The sequence below is a fragment of the Rhineura floridana genome, chromosome 1 (assembly GCF_030035675.1).
Source record: "Rhineura floridana isolate rRhiFlo1 chromosome 1, rRhiFlo1.hap2, whole genome shotgun sequence".
Lineage (NCBI taxonomy): Eukaryota > Metazoa > Chordata > Lepidosauria > Squamata > Rhineuridae > Rhineura > Rhineura floridana.
In genome coordinates, this window is record NC_084480.1 from 302,871,825 (window position 1) to 302,892,917 (window position 21,093).

The window sequence follows — 21,093 nt, forward strand, 5'->3', positions numbered from 1 at the left end:
TCAAAGTGGTTTTGTCCAATTTAAAAGAATAAGATGCAATTGAGTCCTGTGTGTCGTTCTGTGGTTTTGTACAAATCTGAAGAATAGGCTATAAGAATAGCCTATTCTTACAAATAATATTGCCCTATTGTATAACTGCATGTTCAAAAAGTTTTTCTTACTTTACTGTTTCACTGATTGTAACTTGTGTGTGGTGCTACTTGCATCCCCTTGTAATTCACATGGTTCTTTTTTTATCATTAATTTTTATTCAAATTTTCAAAAACAAAACAAAACAAAAACACAAATTAAACAATAAAATAAAATGTTGACTTCCGATTTGTCGCAGATCAGTTATAAGTCTACAATATATAACAAACCTGTCTCTTAAATTATATTACAAAATCACTTTCCTCCAGTAGTTATCTTAATTAATCATCAAATCTCATAAATATCACTTTATTCTTTCCACAAAAAGTCAAAGAGAGGTTTCAACTCCTTGAGAAATATATCTATCGATTTTTTTCCAAATAAGCATGTCAATTAATCCATCTCATCAAATCTATTAGGTCCAATAATTTCAATAGCCATTCTTCCATTATCAGTGTTAATTCCATCTTCCATCCTTGCACCCATAATAATCCTGTTAGGTCCAGTAATTTCAGTAGCCATTCTTCCATTATCAGTGTCCCATAATAATCTTGCTGTCATAGCCATAGTCATATAATAAGAGTCTGATGGGAATTTCCTTCATCACAAATAATTCCTTGCCATCAATTCTGAATGTGTTGCTGAAATATTGTTGTAAAATCATATATCTGTTCTTCTTTTTTACAAAATGCACTGACACATCTCTTGAGAGTTTTTCCATTGTCACATATCTGTAATTAATTCTATAGATTTTTTCTATGTCAAGCTCCATCACATCATTCCAATCCAGAAGTTTATCCAAGACATTGATAACTTTATCTCTGATATCTTCATTAATTTCTTCAAGGACAACGCTGAATTCCAAACAGTAAACTTTATCTCTAATATCCATAAACTCCAAATCTTTTTCCAGTTCCACATTTGTTCCAATCTCCAGGGCTTGCATCTTCCCTTTAATTTTTCTTTTTTCATCTTCTGATGCTTGTCCAGTTGTATCTCTGATCTCATCAACCTCCCCTCTCACAAAATCCCCTATTTCTTTAAGCTCCTGCTTTATTTTGCCAAATTCAATTTTCATCTCCTGTCTGCCCTGTCTCAGGGTTTGTTTCGTTATCTCAATCTCATCCATTATTTTCTGAAACATAATTACTTCCAGGGTCTCAGCCACTTTCTTGATTGCCATTCTTAAAACCACGAAGAAAAAAAACCCCACTTCTTATTCCAGCAACAAAGGGGTTAATATTCCAAGCTTGATGACATCACAGTGTAGACAGCACAGCCTGCCTTATCTCTTATATGTTCAGGAATGCAAAACAAATTTAGTTCACAGCATCAAAACAGTTAGTGGCATCGAGAACAAGCAGATTTGTCAAAATGAAATAAAATAGTCCCAGACATATAATACTCAAAAATTCATAAATCAGATTTATTTATTTTTCTCTTCAGAATAGAAATCCCTCATCCATTTGTATCTTTAAAATGCACAATTCCAGGCCAGCTTTTTGCAATAAAAACAAAGATAAGCTATTTCGATTTCTTTCCTCCTTAATTTCGTGAATGAGAGAGAAGAGTTATAACTCACCCAGGGATTCTTTATAGCTGATTCATTGACAAATCTCTTTTTGCTGTAACAATTTAAGCCAGATGATAAAAATAGAAAGAGGGGTGCTTGCCTGTTAATCCGTTTTTCTTTAAAGAAAAGATAAACGTCTCGCTTAATCAGTTAGAGCTTGTTTGAAAGTCCGTCCGGTGCTGCTGGCTGAACCTTCTTTCATAAACTAATGAAATCCAGTCCCCCCAACAAACACAAGCTTTTGTGGTTAATCTCTACGTTTCTCCCTTCCCGGGAGAAAGTCTTTACCAGTCAAAAAAAACGTTCTGACTGATTTTAAAACTGAAAAAGCTTCTTCTGAGACGAGAGCTCATCTCAAAGGCAGGCACAGGCGAAGCAACCCTTCATAATTCACATGGTTCACATGACGTTGCAGGCAAGCAGAAACTATCATGCAATTTTTGCCTTTAAATCCATATTAATTCAATCCACTGATAATGCGGAAAGGAAACGAAAAACTGTCTCAGCTGTGCTCCTCCTTGTAGGCACTTGGCTTCAATTTTTTAGTGGGCGGGCTCTCTTATGCCCCATTGCCCGCTCCCTCTCTCTCTGCCACTCACAAAAGCTGCTGCAGCTGCTGCCTGCTTTGACTGTCATTCCCTCCCTCCCCCTCGTCCGCCTTTCACTCAGGCTTGGACAATGGAGAAGGGGTGGGGTGGGGTCTAGTCAGTTTCATTCTTTCTTGTCAATTGTACACCAAGGCGCTCTCCTGCCTTAAGCCTTGAACCAGAGGGAGTAAGCATGTAAAATTAGAGGGTGGGGCCACAAGGAAACAGTGACACTAATCCTTCCCAGAGGAATGCCTCCTAGTGTGAATGAAAAACAGTAGATTTGAAGCTACCATTGAGAACCAAGTGTGGACATTGCAAATCTATCATGACGGTAAAAGCAGCGGCTTTAGTACAAAGGTATGCTCCCCTGTGGATAAGCTCTCAGTGGTAGATTGCTTGGTTTGCATGCAGAAGGTCCCTGGTTTAATCCCTGGCATCTCCAGTTTAAAAAGGATCAGGTTGTACACATGTAGACAACTCACAGCTTGGAAGCCACAAACAATCCCTGGCATTTCCACTACAACCCCTCCATTCCCACTTCCTCCCTTGTCTCTATGACCTTTTTCCAGATCAGGATGTGCCTTGCTCTATAGCAAGTGATGTGACAGACTTTTCTTTGTCTGAATTTGCAAGGGTGTAGTCATCTGGGGTCACAGGGGGTCATAGACGGTCACAGACTCCTTACTTTTTTGGGAGCAGGGTCCAGCAATATCCCTATGTAAGAGCCAATCAGTATGAAAAGAGAGTGTGTTAGTCACTGAGAAGAGTCCTTGTCCTTTCATGCTGATTGGAGCCAATCAGAGCAAAAGGAGGTAAGTCAGCCACTGAAAAGACTGTTCTCAGTAGCTAACACACAGCCTCCCATTTCATGCTGATTAGCACCTAGGGATGTCTGTTGTAGTAGAGTGTGGAATTGGTGTGGTGTGACTATAATGAAGGGACCCTGCATTTTTGAATTTGCCACTACATTACTGCATGAGAGCCACTCTTAGCCAGAACAGACAGTACTAGGCTAGGTTAAAAAAATGGTCTGGTTTCATGTAAGTCAGCTTTCGATGTTTCTAATTTTTACTACTAGACTAAGTTTATAAATAGTTACTCATCAGATAGTTGGTGGCAAGTAAGGATCATTATCTAGGCCAGGTGTGTGGAATCTTTGGCACTCCAGATGTTGCTGAACTCCAATTCCCATCAGACCCAGCGAACATGACCAATGGCCAGAGTACATGGGGGTTTTTTTTGTAGTTTATTAACCTCTGGAGTGCCAAAGGTTTCCCACACTTGGCCTAGATGATCCCTAGTGATACCCCTGGCCTAGACAGATGGCCTAGGAAAACCAGGCCATGAAGCTTCTCGCAGTCACAAATGACTATCATGCGTACACAAATGGGACCTGTAATAAAATTTTGCAGTGTAGAGTGCTCCTTTTTAGAATTCCAACCAGCCATTTCCTTTCCCAGGATACTCCATTCCATCCACCCATGCAGAGTTTCTGTCCCCTCCCCCTCATCAGTCAGCATTAAAGACTTATTTGCATGGATGCTGCAAAAACAAAGGATGGGATTCAATTGTGCCCTTCAACTCATGGAATGGCTTTTGGTCCAGCAGAGGTGCCCACGAACAAAAGAAGAGGCGGACCCTGCAGTCTTTACTATCACCTGAAAATTAGCTCCAGAGAGCTGGGGGACCCTCCAGAACAGGAGGGATGGCATGGGGGCAAGGAAAACGGGCTGCATAGAAATAGGCAAAGCTGACAATTTTGCTTTTTCTGTTTCTCATTTTCCCCAACATAGGCTCAGTTTTCCAGGTTCCACAGTAGTTTGTGGATTTTTTTAAAAATCCTCATGAAAATTAATCTTCATTTTAGTGCATTTTTCTCCTAATACACACATCTTTGTGTGCAAGTTTGCATATAGTATACACATTTTTGCAAAGCTGTTTTCTCCAATATAAAGCATTTTTGTATGTTATTTTCATGAATATGTGCATTTTTATGCATACTTTACCCAAATATATGCATTTCTCTACATGTTGCTTGGCTGGAGAACTGCATTGCAAAATTCAGAGAAGTGCAAATTCCAAAGGGCGGCTTTGCTCCAGTTTGCCTGTTGTTTTGGAACAACAATTAGGGAGGTTCACCTTTAAATGCGAACTGAATTGAATTTCTCCCCCATTCCTAGGGCTGCAGGGAAATGGGCAAAATTCATCTCTACCTTTGGAAGAATATTAATTTTGAAGGCAAGAACACTAACAGGCAAATAAGCAAAAGCAGAATAAAGGCACAGTTGGGAGCACAACTTTTCAAAGTGAGAGAGATTATAATCGAATATTCTCAGCTTAGTTTTGGAGAGCCAGTTGATCTGTTTGTGGATACTTACTGATGCTCCACTTGCAATGACTTGCACATGGCTGCATTATCTATTTATTTATTAATTAAATTTATTAGTCGCCCATCTGACTGGCTGTCCAGCCACTCAGGGTGACGTACAAAATAAAAACATACAAATACATTAAAACATTAAAAATCTCAACAATAATAATAAAACCTAACCCACCCCAAAAGCCTGCCTGAAGAGCCAGGTCTTCAAGGCCCAGCAGAAGCTCATCATAGAGGGGGCATGGCAGAGATCATTTGGGAGGGAATTCCACAAAGTGAGGGCCACAATTGAAAAAGCCCTCTCCCTAGTTCTCACCAGTCTAGCTGTTTTAACTGGTGGGATAGAGAGAAGGCCTTTTGAGGCTGATCTTGTTGAGCAGCATCCCTGATGATGTTGGAGGCGCTCCTTCAGATAGACTGGGCCGAAACCGTGTAGGGTTTTAAAGGTCAGAACCAACACCTTGAATTGGGCCCGGAAAACAACTAGTAACCAGTGCAACTCCTTCAGTACTGGAGTGATGTGATCTCGCCGGCGGCTGCCTTTAACCAGGTGAGCCGCCGCATTCTGTACCAGTTGCAGCTTCCGGACCGTTTTCAAGGGTAACCCCACATAGAGTGTATTACAGTAGTCTAGGCGAGAGAAGACCAGGGCATGTACCACAGATGGGAGCAGATGGTTGGGAAGGTAGGGGCGCAGCCTCCGTATCAGATGGAGTTGATACAGCGCCGCCCGGCTCACAGCCGAGACGTGAGCCCCCATGGACAGCTGGGAGTCAAGAATGACCCCCAGGCTGCGGACCTGGTCTTTCAGGGGCAATTGTACCCCATTGAGCACCAGGTCAACATCCCCCAATCTTCCCTTGTCTCCCACAAACAGTACCTCTGTTTTGTCAGGGTTCAGCTTCAGCTTATTCCTTCCCATCCAGCCACTCACCGACTCCAGGCACTTGGATAGAGTTTCTACAGCCATCCTCAGTGAAAATTTGAATGCGAGATAGAGCTGCGTGTCATCCGCATACTGGTGACACTGTAGCCCATATCTTCTGATGATAGCCCCCAGCAGCTTTATATAGATGTTGAACAGCACTGGGGAGAGGTTGGAGCCCTGTGGCACCCCACAAGTGAGAGGCCAAGGATCCAAAACCTCATCCCCCAATGCCACTCTCTGGTACCTACCAGAGAGGAAGGAATGGAACCACTGCAATACAGTGTCCCCTATGCCTAACCTCTTCAGGCGGTCCAGAAGGATACCGTGGTCAACGAATCAAAAGCCGCTGAGAGATCCAGGAGGACAAGGAAGGTGCATTCGCCCCTATCCAACGCCCTCCTCATATCATCCACCAAGGCGACCAAGGCCGTTTCAGTCCCATGTCCAGGCCTGAAGCCTGATTGAAATGGATCCAGATAATCCGCTTCCTCCAAATGCACTTGCAACTGCTTTGCCACCACCCGCTCAACCGCCTTGCCCAGGAATGGCAGATTTGAGACTGGGCGAAAGTTGTTCAGATCTTGGGGATCCAAGGAGGGCTTCTTTAGAATTGGTTTTATTACTGCCTCCTTGAGAACTGATGGCATTACTCCCTCTTCCAGGGACGTATTTACCACCATCTGGATCCTCTCACCCAGTCTGTCCTTGCAGCTCATAATGAGCCACGACGGGCAAGGGTCGAGTAAGCAAGTGTTTGGCTTTAAGGTTGAAAGCACCTTGTCCACTTCATTAGAAGGAAGAAGCTGGAACCGATCCCACACCACCGGAGCACCACTGGCCGCCTCTGGCTCGCTCACTGTGTCCACAACGCGTGGAATAGCACTCTTAATACGATCGATTTTCTCCATAAAGTGCTTTGCAAACTCATCACAGGAGGCCTTAGCATGTTCCATTGGTTCCGGGGCAACTGGACCGACCAGGCTCTGGACCACTTGGAACAGCCTCCTGGGACAGCACTCTGTGGACGCAATAGAGGCAGCATAAAAATCCCTTTTTGCTGCCCTCATCGCCACATGGTAGGCTGCCGCAGCCGCTCTGACCCGTGTCCAATCGTCGTCAGAGCGAGATTTCCGCCACCGGCGCTCTAGCCGTCTCACCTCCCACCTCAGAGTTCATAACCGTGGAGTATACCACGGTGCCGTCTGAGCTCTATTCAGGGGGAGAGGGCGTTTCGGAGCCACCCAGTCTAATGCCCCGATGATTGCAGCATTCCACCCCTGCACCAGGGTCTCAACCAAGTGCCTGTGTGCATGCTCCAAAGAATCCCCAAGCGCATTCAGGAATCCATCTGGATCCATCTGGATGGTCTGGGGCGGACCATCCTAATGGGTCCTCCACCCCCACGGAGGGTTTGTGGCACCAAGAAGTCCACCCTCACCAAGTAGTGATCTGACCATGACAAGGGGGTGATGGATGTACCCCCAATTTTCAGTTCACTCCCCTCCTCTCCCAAGAGAAACACAAGGTCAAGTGCATGACCAGCTACATGCGTGGGCCCCGTTGGAATAAGGTGCAGCTCCCAGGAAGCCATGGTTTCCATGAAGTCCCAAGGCGCCCCTGTGGGGATGGCCTCCGAATGTACATTAAAGTCTCCCAATACTAACAAGTTTGGGGACTGCGCACGCACATCCGAGACCACCTCCAGTACCTCGGCCAGGGAGTCTGTCATGCAGCGGGCTGGACGGTACAAGAGCAGAATCCCTAGACTGCCCTTTGGGCCCAACCTCCAGTACATGCAGTCAACAACCTTGGTCTCACAGAGAGGAGGCCTGGTGAGAACCAGGGACCTTCGGTAAATAACTGCCACTCCCCCTCCCCGACTACCGACCCTCGGCTGCTGTGCATACAAGAACCCAGCTGGACACATGGCCGCGAGGATAGGAGCAGCGGCCTCATGGGGCCAGGTTTCCGTAATACATGCCAGGTCCGCGCCCTCATCCGGTATCATATCATGGATGAGAGATGTTTTTTGGGCAGCAGACCTGGCATTGCACAGCAGCAATCGAAGGCCAGAGTATGGAGTCAAGCATCCCCCAGCTATCTTTTGGCTCTGGACAGGCCTGGAACAGGGGACAGATATTACGCATCTCTCCTTAGTTCCTCTTACCTGACTTGGCCTGCCCCTAGCACTCCACCAGCATCTGCTTCCCAGCCTCGTTATATATTGGCCTCCCCCCTCCCCCATCACTCCTCTCCGATTGACACATGCCCCTGACACTGGCTTCCACAACTCAGGCAGGCCACCCACCCTTAAAACCATCAAACAACAACCCAAAAAACCCACACACAAAAACAAAAAACCCTTCCCCCCACCAACAATTAATTTAAAATCATTACTTATCGACCAGGCCCCCACTCCTCTGTGGTTCTGCACCCTCCTCCCCTCTTCTGGGCAGCAGGACAAGACCTTGCCCTTGTGTTCCTCCGAAGTGGCTCCCCCAAAGGGGCGACCCTTTAGGCAGCACATCCCCAAAAGTACTGATGACAATATCTCATCTCTTTCAACAGAAACTATCATTATTTGCCCTATGATGAGAAGAAACCCTGTATCTACATAAAGAGTTTCTGGGGTGACCAGACTTTCAGACTGTATGTCTCTAACATCCTTGAGAAAATGGCAGATCTCCTGGTAAGTCTGCTGGAATATCAATGTCTTTCTGAAACTTGCTTCTCCAAACTGATTGTCAGACTTTTGGGGGGCATTTTCACACATTTAGATTCTCAAGAGAATTCTCTTGCTTGAGTTGGCTTTATGAATGCAATTGTAATACAGCTGGCTAGAATGCTCATTTGCATTTCAAGTGCCTGCCCCACACTTTTCCCTTTGCAGCAGTGTGAGAGAAGCGTAATGGCAATTTAAGCTTTGTTTGCACCAATAAAACCAAAAAAGAAAAATGGAAGGCCTGTAACTCTGCAAATGATTCCTGTGTATCATCTCCAAGTTTTTCTCAATTTGATCTTCATTACATGTGGGCATATAGAGTACTTGTATTAAAATCAAATAAAGTTGTCCTGATACAGGTCAGCGCAAGCTTACAGTGGGATAATCTTTTAGTGGCTTAAACTAGGAGTTTTCAAAAAGACTGAAGTTACGAGTGATTTATATGTTTACTGAGATTTAGATGCTACTTAATAAAATATATATCTAAGTGGTTTACGTAAAATAGTATAAACTATTTTAAAAATAGCACTAGAAACAGACTTTAAAGACAGTAAACATACTACAATTATCAAAATGTAGCTAAAGGGTTGTCTCCAACTAAGTTTTATTCAGAGCAGACCCACTGAAATAAACAGTGCAAAGTTAGTCACGTTTATTAATTTTATTGGGTCTACTCAGAGTAGGACGAGCATTGGATGCAACCCAGAATCAAGAATTTCATTTAAAAAACTAAATGTAAATGTACTGCCTTCAAGTCGATTCCGACTTATGGCGACATTATGAATAGGGTTTTCATGAGGCTGAGAGGCAGTGACTGGCCCAGTGAGCTTCATGGCTATGTGGGGATTCGAACCCTGGTCTCCCAGGTCGTAGTCCAACACCTTAAGCACTACACCACACTAGAGTACACGATAAAATTACATGTCTGGGTAGACTCACCTAAAGAAAAACTTTTTAGCAGGCATTCAAACATTACAAAATGTAGTTGCCTGCCTAATATCAATAGGCAGAGAGTTCCAGAGAATGAGTGACTCTTGGAGATCTTTGAACAATCTCCCAAAGTCTTTCTTTACCAACAACAAAAAAAGGAGAGAAATGCAGGCTCGGGTAGCTGCAAAGTGGAGTGTTCTGCTCATAGCACCTCTGCCATGTGGCTGCAAATTCTGCTTTCCTAAAGAGGGCAAGGATCTTTCAAGTAGGTCAACAATCTTTTGCAGGGGAGGTATCCAGCAAGAATTCACAGGGAACAGAGCAGGCTAAAAAGTTGCTTCGGCATGCTGGCTAGACCCCAGCTGAGCAGCTGTATAGGTGGCTCTGCTGCCCCACCCTCCAAATGGCCTGTCATCAGGGCCCTGATCCAAAGCATGTCAGAAGTCTGGCTTCCTCCTCATGAGCAGGACTCAAGGATTATTGACCTCGTGCTGCCAGGTGGGTGCTGCACCTCCACTTCTTGACGTCTGCTCAGAAATGCCTTTGCCTCTGCTTCTGGGTCCCTAGAGGTGATCTTGGTTTAAAGCAGTGTACATTCCAGGATGGTTGTCACAAGAAGGTTATCCATACACACCGCCTCTCCATGAAACCTGCAGGTATTATGGCTAGAAATAGGCTCTGCAGTCTCTGGGCTGCAGATCTGGACTGGTCTTGGATGGATATTGATCAGAGCGGCTTACACAGGCAGGAGCAGAGCTGCAACAGTAGCTTCCTGGCAGGTGGGTTGCTGTTGCTTACCAGAACAGGTGAGGTGGTAGAGAGGTTGGCATGGTAAAAATGCACGAATCCAGCGCCCTCACAGCGAGTTTGCACCACACTGATCTCCCCGGCACTAGGGATGGGCGAGAATTTTGATTCAGTTGGCATTTCAAGCCCAATCTATCAAATTTGCACTTTCTGGAACAATATGAGTACCAAAACACAGCCATCCTCCAAAATTTGCACTGATCCAAATTTTGCGATGCAGTTTGCTAACCAAACAATGTTTACAAAAATGCATATATTAGGGGAAAATGTGCATAAAAATGAATATATGAATTTAAAAAATGCAAAAATGCATTATATGATGAGAAACAGCTTGCAAAAACGTGTACATTAATCAAAACTGCCAACAAAAAGTTAGGAGAAATTTGAACTAAAATGCTGGAGAATTTTCATGAGGATTATTTAAAACACACATTGGAAAAATGAGAAACGGAGATAAATGGATAGATCTTTTCATCCCTACTGCCACCTCACCCCTTCCCCCTCCCAGTAAGCACAGCGACCCACCTACTGGGAACCTCACAGTGGCTCCACTTCTTATATTGATTGCAAAAGGGCCTGTGGGAAGAAAATTAAGCACCTCCTCTCCCTAGCACAGCTGCTGGAATCAAACTGGTAGCCTCCCCTAAATCTGCATTTCACTAAACAGTTAGAAGATTTTAATTTTAAATACAGGTTAGTATTGAGATGGTTATATATTTTGTTCACCTGTTTATTATAAAAAACAAAGCTCACCATGATACTATATTTTATTTTGGTGTGCTTGTGTGTAATTATATATGAATGATTGTACCTAGTAACTTCAGGAAAAGCTTTTTTAAAAACTCAAGGTAAGTGGTGGTCATAAACTGAAAGCAATTTGTTTTCGTCTTGATATTTTGTTCCTGTTACTGCATCTGTAAGGTTTCCATCTGAGATTCAAGGTTTCCATCTGAGATTCAAGAAGATATGTGAGAGTGTTTTCGTCTGAAATTCAGGATATTGATAACTGATCATGTGAAGCAGTGGAGTGGAACCTGTGTCTCTCTGGAAGTTGTTGGACTACAACTTTCATCATTTGTCACCATTGGCTGTGCTAGGTGGGGCTGATCAGAGCTGAAGTCCAACAACATCTCAATTAGGCAACAGGTTTCTCATCCCTGCCCTACAGCTTCACAGGTATCTTCAGGCTAATGCAATGACATTCATTTATGTTGCTTAGAAAATGTCTGAACTTCTTAATTTTATTTACTTATTTACTTATATCCCACCCTTCTTCCCAGTAGAAGCCCAGGGCAGTAAACAAAAGCACTAAAAACACTCTAAAACTTCATAAAAACAGACTTTAAAATATATTAAAACAAAGCATCTTTAAAAACATTTTTAAAAGATTTAAAAACATCTTTAAAAATAAGGCTTAAAAACATACATTTTTTAAAAAAGGTTTAAAAACATATTAAAAAGCAATTCCAACACAGATGCAAACTAAACAATATTTCATCACGTTGGACTTGATGGCCTTATAGGCCCCTTCAAACTCTACCATTCTGTGAATAGTCTCTAAGCACTGTACAAATGATATAGTACAATGAAAATAAAAATCGGTTAAAATATAAAATCAGAATTAAGTTAAAATGCCTACTCGAATTTTTAAAAAGTCTTCAGTAGGAGCTGGATATTCAACAGGAATGGGGCTGTCTGACCTGAACTGGAAAGATGTTCCATAAAATTGGACCCAGAATACTGAATGCCAGGCTCCTGGTGGGTAGGAGTCATGCATCCAAACCATGGGACCGCTATCAGTGACTCCCCTCAAGACCACAGTGTTTGGGTAAGGATGTGAGGGATCAGGCAGTTCTTAAGTTATCTTGGGTCCATGTTGTTAAGGGCCGTGTAAATTAATACATAAACCATAAACCTGACCCAGTAAGATATGGGAAGCCAGTGCAAGCTTTTGAGCACATGCTGGTGATGGTTTGTCACCATCAAGTCCAGCTGCAGCATTTTATACCAGCCGTTACACTTTCTCTACCTGCATGGGAGTGGGTCATGAGTCAAAGTCAAGATTCAGTCCTTGTTAAATATGGCACTATCAAAAATCAAAATATGGCACCTATAAAAAATCAGTTACCATTAGAAGATATAAAAAGATTGTTTATATAATAAGATTGTTTATAAGAGGACCTCAGCAGCAGTGCCCTCTTATAGGAGACCTCTGAATTAATTAACATAAACTGTTCTGAGTCTACAGTGAGTTGAGGAAGTGATACATTCATTTCTGAGTTAAAAATGTGTGATACATGTCAATTAGTTGGAACCAATTATCATTTATCACTCATGCTAATTAGTCAGAGAAGGCTTTCCCCCCTATTAACTGCATTAATTTAAAGCAACTGGTGACGTTTATATGTCTTCTATGTAACTGCTGTCTCTGTCTGTGCCCTCACCCCACCCCTTAGGAAGAAGGTTTAGAGCAAGTGAAAGATTTTATCAAAGTTTCCGAGGCTGCATCAGAAGAGAAAATGAAGTCCACTCTAACTGATTTTATTAACCAAAGTAGGTAAGAGCATCTACTCGAAAATCTGACAGCTTACTTTATTGATGGGTAACAGTTCTGAAAAGGTGGGTAAGGAATTAATGATGAATATGAAAGTGTCTATACCAGGGTTAATGAACCTGTGGCCTTCCACATTTTTGCTGGACTACAGCTCCCATCATCCCTCATCATTAGCAATGCTGGCTGGGGTTCATGAGAGCTGGAGTCCAACATAATCTGGAGGACCACGTTCCCCATCCCTGGGCTATACCATAGTTGCTTGCTTAGCAGCACAATCCTATTCATGTCTTCTCTGAAGTAAGTTTGCATAGGGTTGCAGCCCTGCTTGCTTAACTTTGTGTCTTGTGATGAATGCAAAATATATTGCTGCCTTAAGCTCCAACATTATATACACAAATATTTTTTCAGTTTCAATTCCTTTGCTCGTTTCCCAGCAGTTAATTACTAGATTCCCCACCAGGCTTTGGGAACTACATAGCATACATTGGAAATAATCAGATAAATCCTTTGCAAATATATTATGCAAAAATTTGCAAGGTCAACATGCACACAAAGGGCTTCACTTGCTCAAAACTCTATTGTGTACAACAGCTGAGATGCAAAATAGCCACATATCACCATACAAATTGTATTTCTGTTTCTTTATACTTCTTGCAACAATAAATGATGCCTTCATTTTAATATTATATTATGAATCCAAGCACTTAGTATCTTCTGACTCATCTGCTGTGCTGCACAGATGAACTTGCTCCAGGAGAATGATTATCCACCATTATGAAGATATCATTTCTTACTGTCTCCAAAAATTGCTTCTCTGTCTTCATGCCAGGGCCTTCATTGCGAATGCTGAAAAGAAGCCCAAACTGATGAATCGGACTCCTTTGGACAAAAAGAGGCTGACACTTTGTAAGCAAGAATTGGTATGTGAGATATTTTCTTGGATACTTGCTGCATTGGGCTATTAAAGGTGCTACATCCAGCCAGCCAGTTGTGTCCAAGTGCCACAGATTGCATCTGGCTCTTTATTAGCACAACAGTGATAGCTGAGCTGTGTATGAATCCTGGTTTGAAGGAGCACACTTTACCCTGGATATGATCACACTGAGACTCTGGGATTAGAAAATAAGAAAGCTTACATTTATTGTAGAAAATGCATACTTAATAGGAAAGATCTTAGTTCTAGCTGACTAAAGTACGTGATGCAAAGAGCCATACTTGCTCTTTCATCTCTGCAGGAGAGAGAGACAAAATGAAAATCTCCTCTCCCAAGGTGGGAGCAGGAAATGAAGTCAGCAGCCCTAAGTCTAGTACCTGAAGGAAGGTCAGCACAGGTTAGATCAGAACAATCTAGGAAGCATGGAGGTTCCCCTCTCTATCTACCTTAACCGCATGTAGACTCCCATCAAACTGAGTTGTACCCCAACACTTCCAGCAACTTTATAATACTTTATTTGTTTACTTGCTTACATACAGTATACAGTGTGGGGGTATATAAGTCAGCTACCTACATAAGAAGAACCCTGCTGGATCAGACCAAAGGCCTATCCAGTCCGGCATCCTGTTCTTACAGTGGCCAACCAGATGCCTGCAAGCCGGACATGAGTGCAACAACATTCTCCATCTTGTGATGTCTAGCAACTGATATTCAGAGGCATACCACCTCTGAAAGTGGCAGCAACACACAGCCATCAATACCAGTAGCTGTTGATAGCCTTACCCTCCGTGAATTTCTCTAAATCCCCTTTAAATTATCTACCTTCCCCTGTAGATGCAGAAGACATTTGGTAGGATTCTAGGTAAGGATGGAGGAAGAATCCACCCTACTTGGATTCCAGTCCAAAGTGGATTCACCTGATCCAGTTCAGGCTGATAACGAACCAGATCAGATCAAAGGCACACTTCAGAATCTGTAGTTTGGTGGATTCCAGTATAAGATGGTCTGGCTGTTGTGTTCTGCCACTACCCCTCCCTTTTGTTTTTGCTTTAAAGCTTATTAAGTAATGTGGGGTTGTACACTGCCTGCATTCCTAAACCCTAACCCAAAAATTTAGCTTTAAAGCTGTGTATCCAATCACCCATAGCTTGAGTGGCTAGCATTCCACCATGCACTTTCAATGCACATGTCTTCCTGGGAGCAATGGGGCTTGATGATATTCTAGCTCTCCCAGGGAGAATTGTATGGGGGAAACATGGCTGCTCCAAGTAATCATCCAGTCAGACTAAGCAGGTATCTAGGGAGGCACAACTGAAAAGTTATCTGTCATGTCAGAAATCTTGGTTTGGGGGTTGCTTTGGTCATGGTTGGCTCCCCAGAAAAATTGAGAATGTGTCCAGAATCCATTGCAACATCAATATGACACACGTGCTCCATGTAGCAAAAAAAAACTTGAGCTAGCCCACTTCATATCAGTTTAAATGCAATAATTTTTCAACACAGACAGCTCATGCTTTCAGATGAACATCATGGAATGGTGAGCAATTAAATGATGAGAGTTCAAATGACACACATACATGTGTGAACTGGCCTAGTTCTGCATGTTTACACAGAACTGAGGGAGTGATGAGAAACAAGAAAAGGAAAGTAATAGAGCTCTTGCAAATGATGGCTTGTTTCCCTCTCTGAATAATTCATCTGCCTAACATGCACTAAAAAGGCAGGTAGGAATGTGCATCTTTTGCAAAGATAAGATCCTTTTATGACATCTAATCTATCCGATTGTGGAAGCTGGGGGGGGGGATAACCATTAGCTCTATCTCCTATTTGCTAGAAGATGTTGCCAAAATAGCCAAAGAAAGATAAGGCAACCTTTATTTGTAAGTCCCAGTGAATAATGAAGAATTGGGGGGGGGGGATAGGGGAGAAATTTGATTCCGTTTGCATTTAAAGGCAAACGTATCTAATTCTCACTTTCCAAAAAATACATGAGCTGAAACATAGCCATCCTTTGAAATTAGAACTTCTCCAAATTTTGCAATGCATTTCTCCAGCTTAGTAATGTGTTCAAATTGCATAACTAGGTGAAAGTACATATATGCATATATTTGTGAAAATAACACAAATGCTTTACATTAGGGGAAATTGTTTTGCAAAATTGTGCATATTAGGCAAAATTGCACACAAGCATGTGTCTATTAGGAGAAATGCACACTAAAATGTTAATGAATTTTAATGAGGACTTTTTAAAAAGAACAACAAAAATGAAAATGTGGAATTGTGGAAAACTGAACTTAAGACTGGAAGAATGAGAAAACCTGAAATTGACAGGTTCACCCATCCAGTGGTGGCTGGTGCCCATCGGGACTGCTGGGGCAGAAGGCAGAGAGCCCACCAACAGGTGGAGCCAGAGCAAATGAAAGGCAGAGTCAACCAATACTAATTTTGCCTCCCATCTTTCTCCCTGCTGAGTTCTATAAGGGCAACACTGAGACTCAGGAGGAGGAAGCTAACAGCCAGGGCCATCCCCTTGGACTAGATGCAAGTAAGAAGGCAGGCAGGTGGGCAGGGCCGGCTGTAAAGGGCAGCCAGGTGGAGCCCTGGCTGAGGGCCCCTGGGACATGTAGCACGCATGCATGCCATCAACCAAGATGGCAGCAGAGGCTTCAGCCCCTTAGGGAAACAGCACAGAGAAAGGTAGGTGGAGCAGGTGAATGCACAGCCCAGCAAAAAACAGCACAGAGAAAGGTAGGTGGAGCAGGTGAATGCACAGCACAGCAAAAAACAGCACAGAGAAAGGTAGGTGGAGTGGGTGAATGGCAGGCGGCTTGGGAGCTCCCGCCCTGCGATCCGCGGTACCAATCCTGCCGTGAATCGCAGAAGGGGAGTGCCGGGGCCCGGGGCAGGTGGGAGCTGGCTACAAGCAGACTGAGATTGGAAGGGCAGTGCCCTGTTTGCCCTAATGGGCCAGCCTTCACTGAACCTATCCCTATTTGTATGATATGAATTTGACAGTATGGGTGTCTTTAGTAACATATTTGTTCTTGTAGGAAGCAATATCCAAAGATGCCAAAGGGATCATCCAGCAACAAAAGAAGAAGATCCCCCTGGATGAAATGATGCGCGAGACTCAGAACTACATTGGGAAGATCCGCTTCTTAGTTGATGAGGTAACTCCATCTTGCTTTCTGGAGCCATTGCAACTTACCTGGCAACACTTGCCCCTCTGCTCAAGTGTTCCTCTGCTGTTGATAAAGAAGCCACCTCAGACAGGATACATGTGGAATGCCTTTTGCCCTATGGCACCCAAGTTCATTCATAAGACTGTAGTTTGACATTGTAAATGGGAGATGATGAGGGTGCTTCCACACGGCAGTTTATTGTGGAATCAGCACAGAAGTTCTTTCGCAATGACCACACAACATTCTCATCATCAAAATGCCAGGCTGTACTTTTTCTTAGTGTAATCTGGATTTCCCCTTACCTCTGAAAACCCAATATAAGTAAAAATAACCCATTACACATCTGGAGTCAACGATGATGTGGAAGTATATGGGGGGGGTTGTCACATAGTGGTGACACTTCAGTGGGTAGCCTCTGTTGCCACACCCCTACTTCCATATGCTTCTCACATGAGCAGATTTCTGCAAGACTTTTAATAACAAAAAAATATGTTTGGAGCTGCTTAATGCCTGAGTGTCTGGGGCGGGAGATGTGTGTATGCTAATTTTTCTTCAAATTAAGGTAATTCCTCTCTTCAGTTTTATCTATCTGATGTTCAGCTTCAGCGTCAAGCATCCAGAGGTCGTATTGTGTTGCTGAGAGTGGGGAGGGGAATCAGATCAGTCCTGAGCCTCTTTTTCGCTGTTTTTTCCAAACGTCTCCAAGAGTCTCCTTCTGCAGGAGGAAATCTTGCTGCATGGAGATATCAGAGATGCTTCTGAGGGGGAGTAGGAAAAACAAATATCTCCATACTGCAGGAAGCCCCCTCCTCTCCCTTGCCACCTTTTACTGCTTTTTCCTTCAAACCTCTCTGATACTGCAGGAGACTTCTGGAGTGGTTTGAAGAAACCAGCAAGAAATCCACTAGTTGGAGATAGGCTTTTGCATGTTGATTGACTCTCATGCAAAATCAAAGATGGCTGATTTTCTAAGAAATAAGCACACCTTTAATGAGCCTAATGGTGCCCTTAATGTTCAATGCACTTTTCTGTCTGTTTCAAGCCTCAACATACGGTGCCTGACGTATTCATTTGGATGCTGAGCAATAACAAAAGAGTTGCGTATGCAAGAATCCCAGCCAAAGACTTGCTCTATTCCCCTGTGAATGAGCAGAGAGGAAAACATTGTGGAAAGATTAAAACACACTTCTTGAAAGTAAGTCTGAGAATCTTCTAATAATTTTAGGATGCAGTCATTATTATCAATGTGTCATCAAGACACTAGAAAAAGTAATGCAACCACCCCCCCTTTTTCCTTTTTCCTTTTCCTTTTTTTTCCCAAAAAGAATTGATATGGATCAGCAGGGGATCCTCCCTCCCTACATAAGTAATCAGGTTTTGAGATTGTTGACAAAATGATCAGGTTTCAAATGTTTATGCCAGGAGAAACCAACATTTTGCCCTCCCCATTTTGTTGGACTCCAAGTCCCATCAGCCCCAGCCAGCATGGCTGATGGTCAGGAATGGTTGGAGTTGGAGTCGAACAATCTTTGCGAAAAGTATATCCTTAGCTCAACCTTACAACAGTATTCCATCTTTTGATATACAGTATACAGTAGTTGTTCATGATTCAGAGAAATTTCATTCTAGGTTAGGGCACCCTTCCTGACCCAAACAGGCTAGCTAGGCAAACTTTTATAGCATGTATTTTAATAAGGCAATGTTTGGATTTTTTTTTTAATTTAAACTGGCTTATAATAAGTCCCTTCCAAATTCTATAAAACAAACTGTTTAATTAAGCCAAATGGTTTTAGGAGTAGCTGTTGGAAACCTCAAATGAAAGAACTGTGAATGTTTTTCTTCTACAAAATATCCGTCTGCTAATCAGGATAAATCTCAGAGACACTTCCAAGGCAACCCTGTCAAGAGCCCATTCCAGATAACGCTCATGGTGACACAATATTTGGTCTCTGATTAAAATACAAAGTATACAAGATCTGACTTACTGGATACATTTATGCACCCTGATAGAGTAAAAAAAAAAGGGGGGCAACAGCAAATACTTATAGTTAGGTAAGAGTATGGGGAAAGGGAGAGTTATTTGATCTGCATTTTGGGGAGAAAACATTTACAGCCTATTAAAATGTTTGTTCTTTCTCGTTGAAATTATTATTATTATTATTATTATTATTATTATTAAACAATAATAATAGGTTCTGTAAACTAAGATCATGTCCACAGAGGAAGCTTCCCTCACTCTTCATTCATGCTTCAGCACATATAATATTATAAATTGTGTTAACTTAAAAAAAAAAAAGCACGTGTGGGAGATCTGGTTAAGATTGCAATCTTGGTAAGGGTGGCTGTAGCCAATGCACACAGCCCTGTGAGGTAAGTTAGGCTGAGAAAGTGTTACTGGTCCAAGGTCACCCAGTGAGCTTCTTGGTTAACTGAGAATTAATGGGCATGCGGTCAGCTTGAGCTCCCTGGGGGAAAGAAGGGGTATAAATATGTTAAATAAAAGCAGTTTCTGTGTCACTGCAGCTTTTATTCAACAAGTTCATACTTGTCAAAAATACTTAATTCATGGAGGATAAAGCTGTCATTGGCTATTAGCTACATTGGTGATGTTCTACCTCCAGTGTCAGAGGTAGTATGTGTCTGAACACCAGTGGGGAGCTGTTGCATCCAAGCCCTTCTTGAGGGTTTCCCATGGGCATCTGTTTGGCCACTGTGAGAACAGGATGCTGGACTGGGTGGTCCTTTGGCCTGATCCAGCATCCAGGCTTTTTTAAGGTCCTTATTCAGTAGTCTCTCTCTTTAGCGTAAAAAAAGGGCCTTCTCTGGGGCAGCGTCCCTCTCTGGAAGGATGCCTGGCTCCAACTCCTGTAGCATTTTGGCCCAGGCTTTGCAGGCTGTTAGATCAGGCTTTGATGGAGGACATGTAGGCCACCTTGCTGTTTTTAATAGTTTCCCAGCCCTTCTGTTGTTTTTTAGCTGTTGTTCATGCTTTTTGATGGTTTTGATTATTTAAATTGATTTAACTTGTGTTATATGATTACGTATTGTACCCCATCCTGTGATTTTTGGATGAAGAGCAAGTTAGGAATACCCTTAATAAATAAATAATTAAATAAATGTGGCTTTCTGGTCATTTCTTTCCCTCAGTTGCCAGGAAAACGGCCTCCTGGCTGGAATGTTCATGGAAAAGTCGACACTTACCTGTGGCTTGGCTCTGCCAAATATGCGCACACTATTTTGGACAACTTACCTGTTGGATATGAAACGGAAACACCTTCAGGAGCAAGTGCAGGACATCACACCACTTCTCCGCCTGTCAGTCTGGTCTACAAAAGTAAGGCATATCTTAAATTTAGGTACACAGGAAGCTGCCTTATGCTGAATCAGATCATTGGTCCCCCTAGCGTATTATTGTCTGCCCGCTGACTGGCATTGACTCTCCAGAGTTTCAGACAGAGAGTTTTTCTCGGCTCTACCTGGAAGTGTTGAGGATTTAACTGTAATCAATTGCTACTAGCTATGATGGCTATGTTCTGCCTCCATCTTCAGAGGCATTATAGTTCTGAATACCAGTTGCTGGAATTCAGGAGGGGAGAATGCTCTTGCAGCCTTCCCATAGGCATCTGGTTTACCTCTGTGAGCAAGGATGCTAGACTACATGGGCCACAGGCCTGATCCAGCAGGCTCTTCTTATGTTCTTACTATCTCCAGTTTTAGAGGCAGTATGTTGTGATTCCCAGCAAATGGTATTCCCAGTGGGAAGAGTGCTGTTGCACTCAGGTCCTGCTTGAGGATTTCCTGTAGGCATCCGGTTGGCCAGCATGTTGAACTAGATGGGCCATTTGCCTGATCCATTAGGGCTTCTCTTGTGTTCCTTCTAGATTTGGTTAGACTCCAGCTTCCATCTGCCCCAGCCAGTATGGCCAGCAGTCAGGGATGATGAGAATTGTAGCCTAGCAACATCTAGAGGGCACCACACTGGTTACCGTACATCTAGGATTATGACTCTGGCGTTAACTTTGAGTTTTTGCATTTGTTCTGGCTATCAGAGAACCACAGACCTAAAAGAACATTCATCTATTTTGACATTTATGAGGTGGAGACAATAATGACCTTTAAACACCTCTTAAATGCACATGTTTACCAAAGCTTTCCTGAACTCTGACTTGCAATTTTTAATGTTTTCTGCTTTGTACACTGCTCAGTTTTATTCGTGATATATTATGTTGCCTTCATCTAAGAAATGTTGCAGGATGTTATTGCTGTATTTTGATTATTTTTATTTATTATTAGATTAGATTTTTGTTATATTAAATCACGTAATTTTTTTAAAAATAAAGGGTTGGTATTCAGTGCTGGTCCTACTC

General features: G+C 42.8%; 1 protein-coding gene across 1 annotated transcript in view; it reads left to right on the plus strand.

Moving 5' to 3' along the window:
- FER1L6 (fer-1 like family member 6) overlaps nucleotides 1–21,093 on the plus strand; it is a 132,163-nt gene that overhangs the window by 44,987 nt on the left and 66,083 nt on the right. Inside the window, exons 14-19 of the mRNA XM_061606195.1 lie at nucleotides 8,166–8,286; nucleotides 12,513–12,613; nucleotides 13,440–13,530; nucleotides 16,595–16,714; nucleotides 17,769–17,921; nucleotides 19,874–20,060. Of these exons, the coding sequence (XP_061462179.1) occupies nucleotides 8,166–8,286; nucleotides 12,513–12,613; nucleotides 13,440–13,530; nucleotides 16,595–16,714; nucleotides 17,769–17,921; nucleotides 19,874–20,060 (773 nt within the window). The remainder of the gene's footprint in view (nucleotides 1–8,165; nucleotides 8,287–12,512; nucleotides 12,614–13,439; nucleotides 13,531–16,594; nucleotides 16,715–17,768; nucleotides 17,922–19,873; nucleotides 20,061–21,093) is intronic.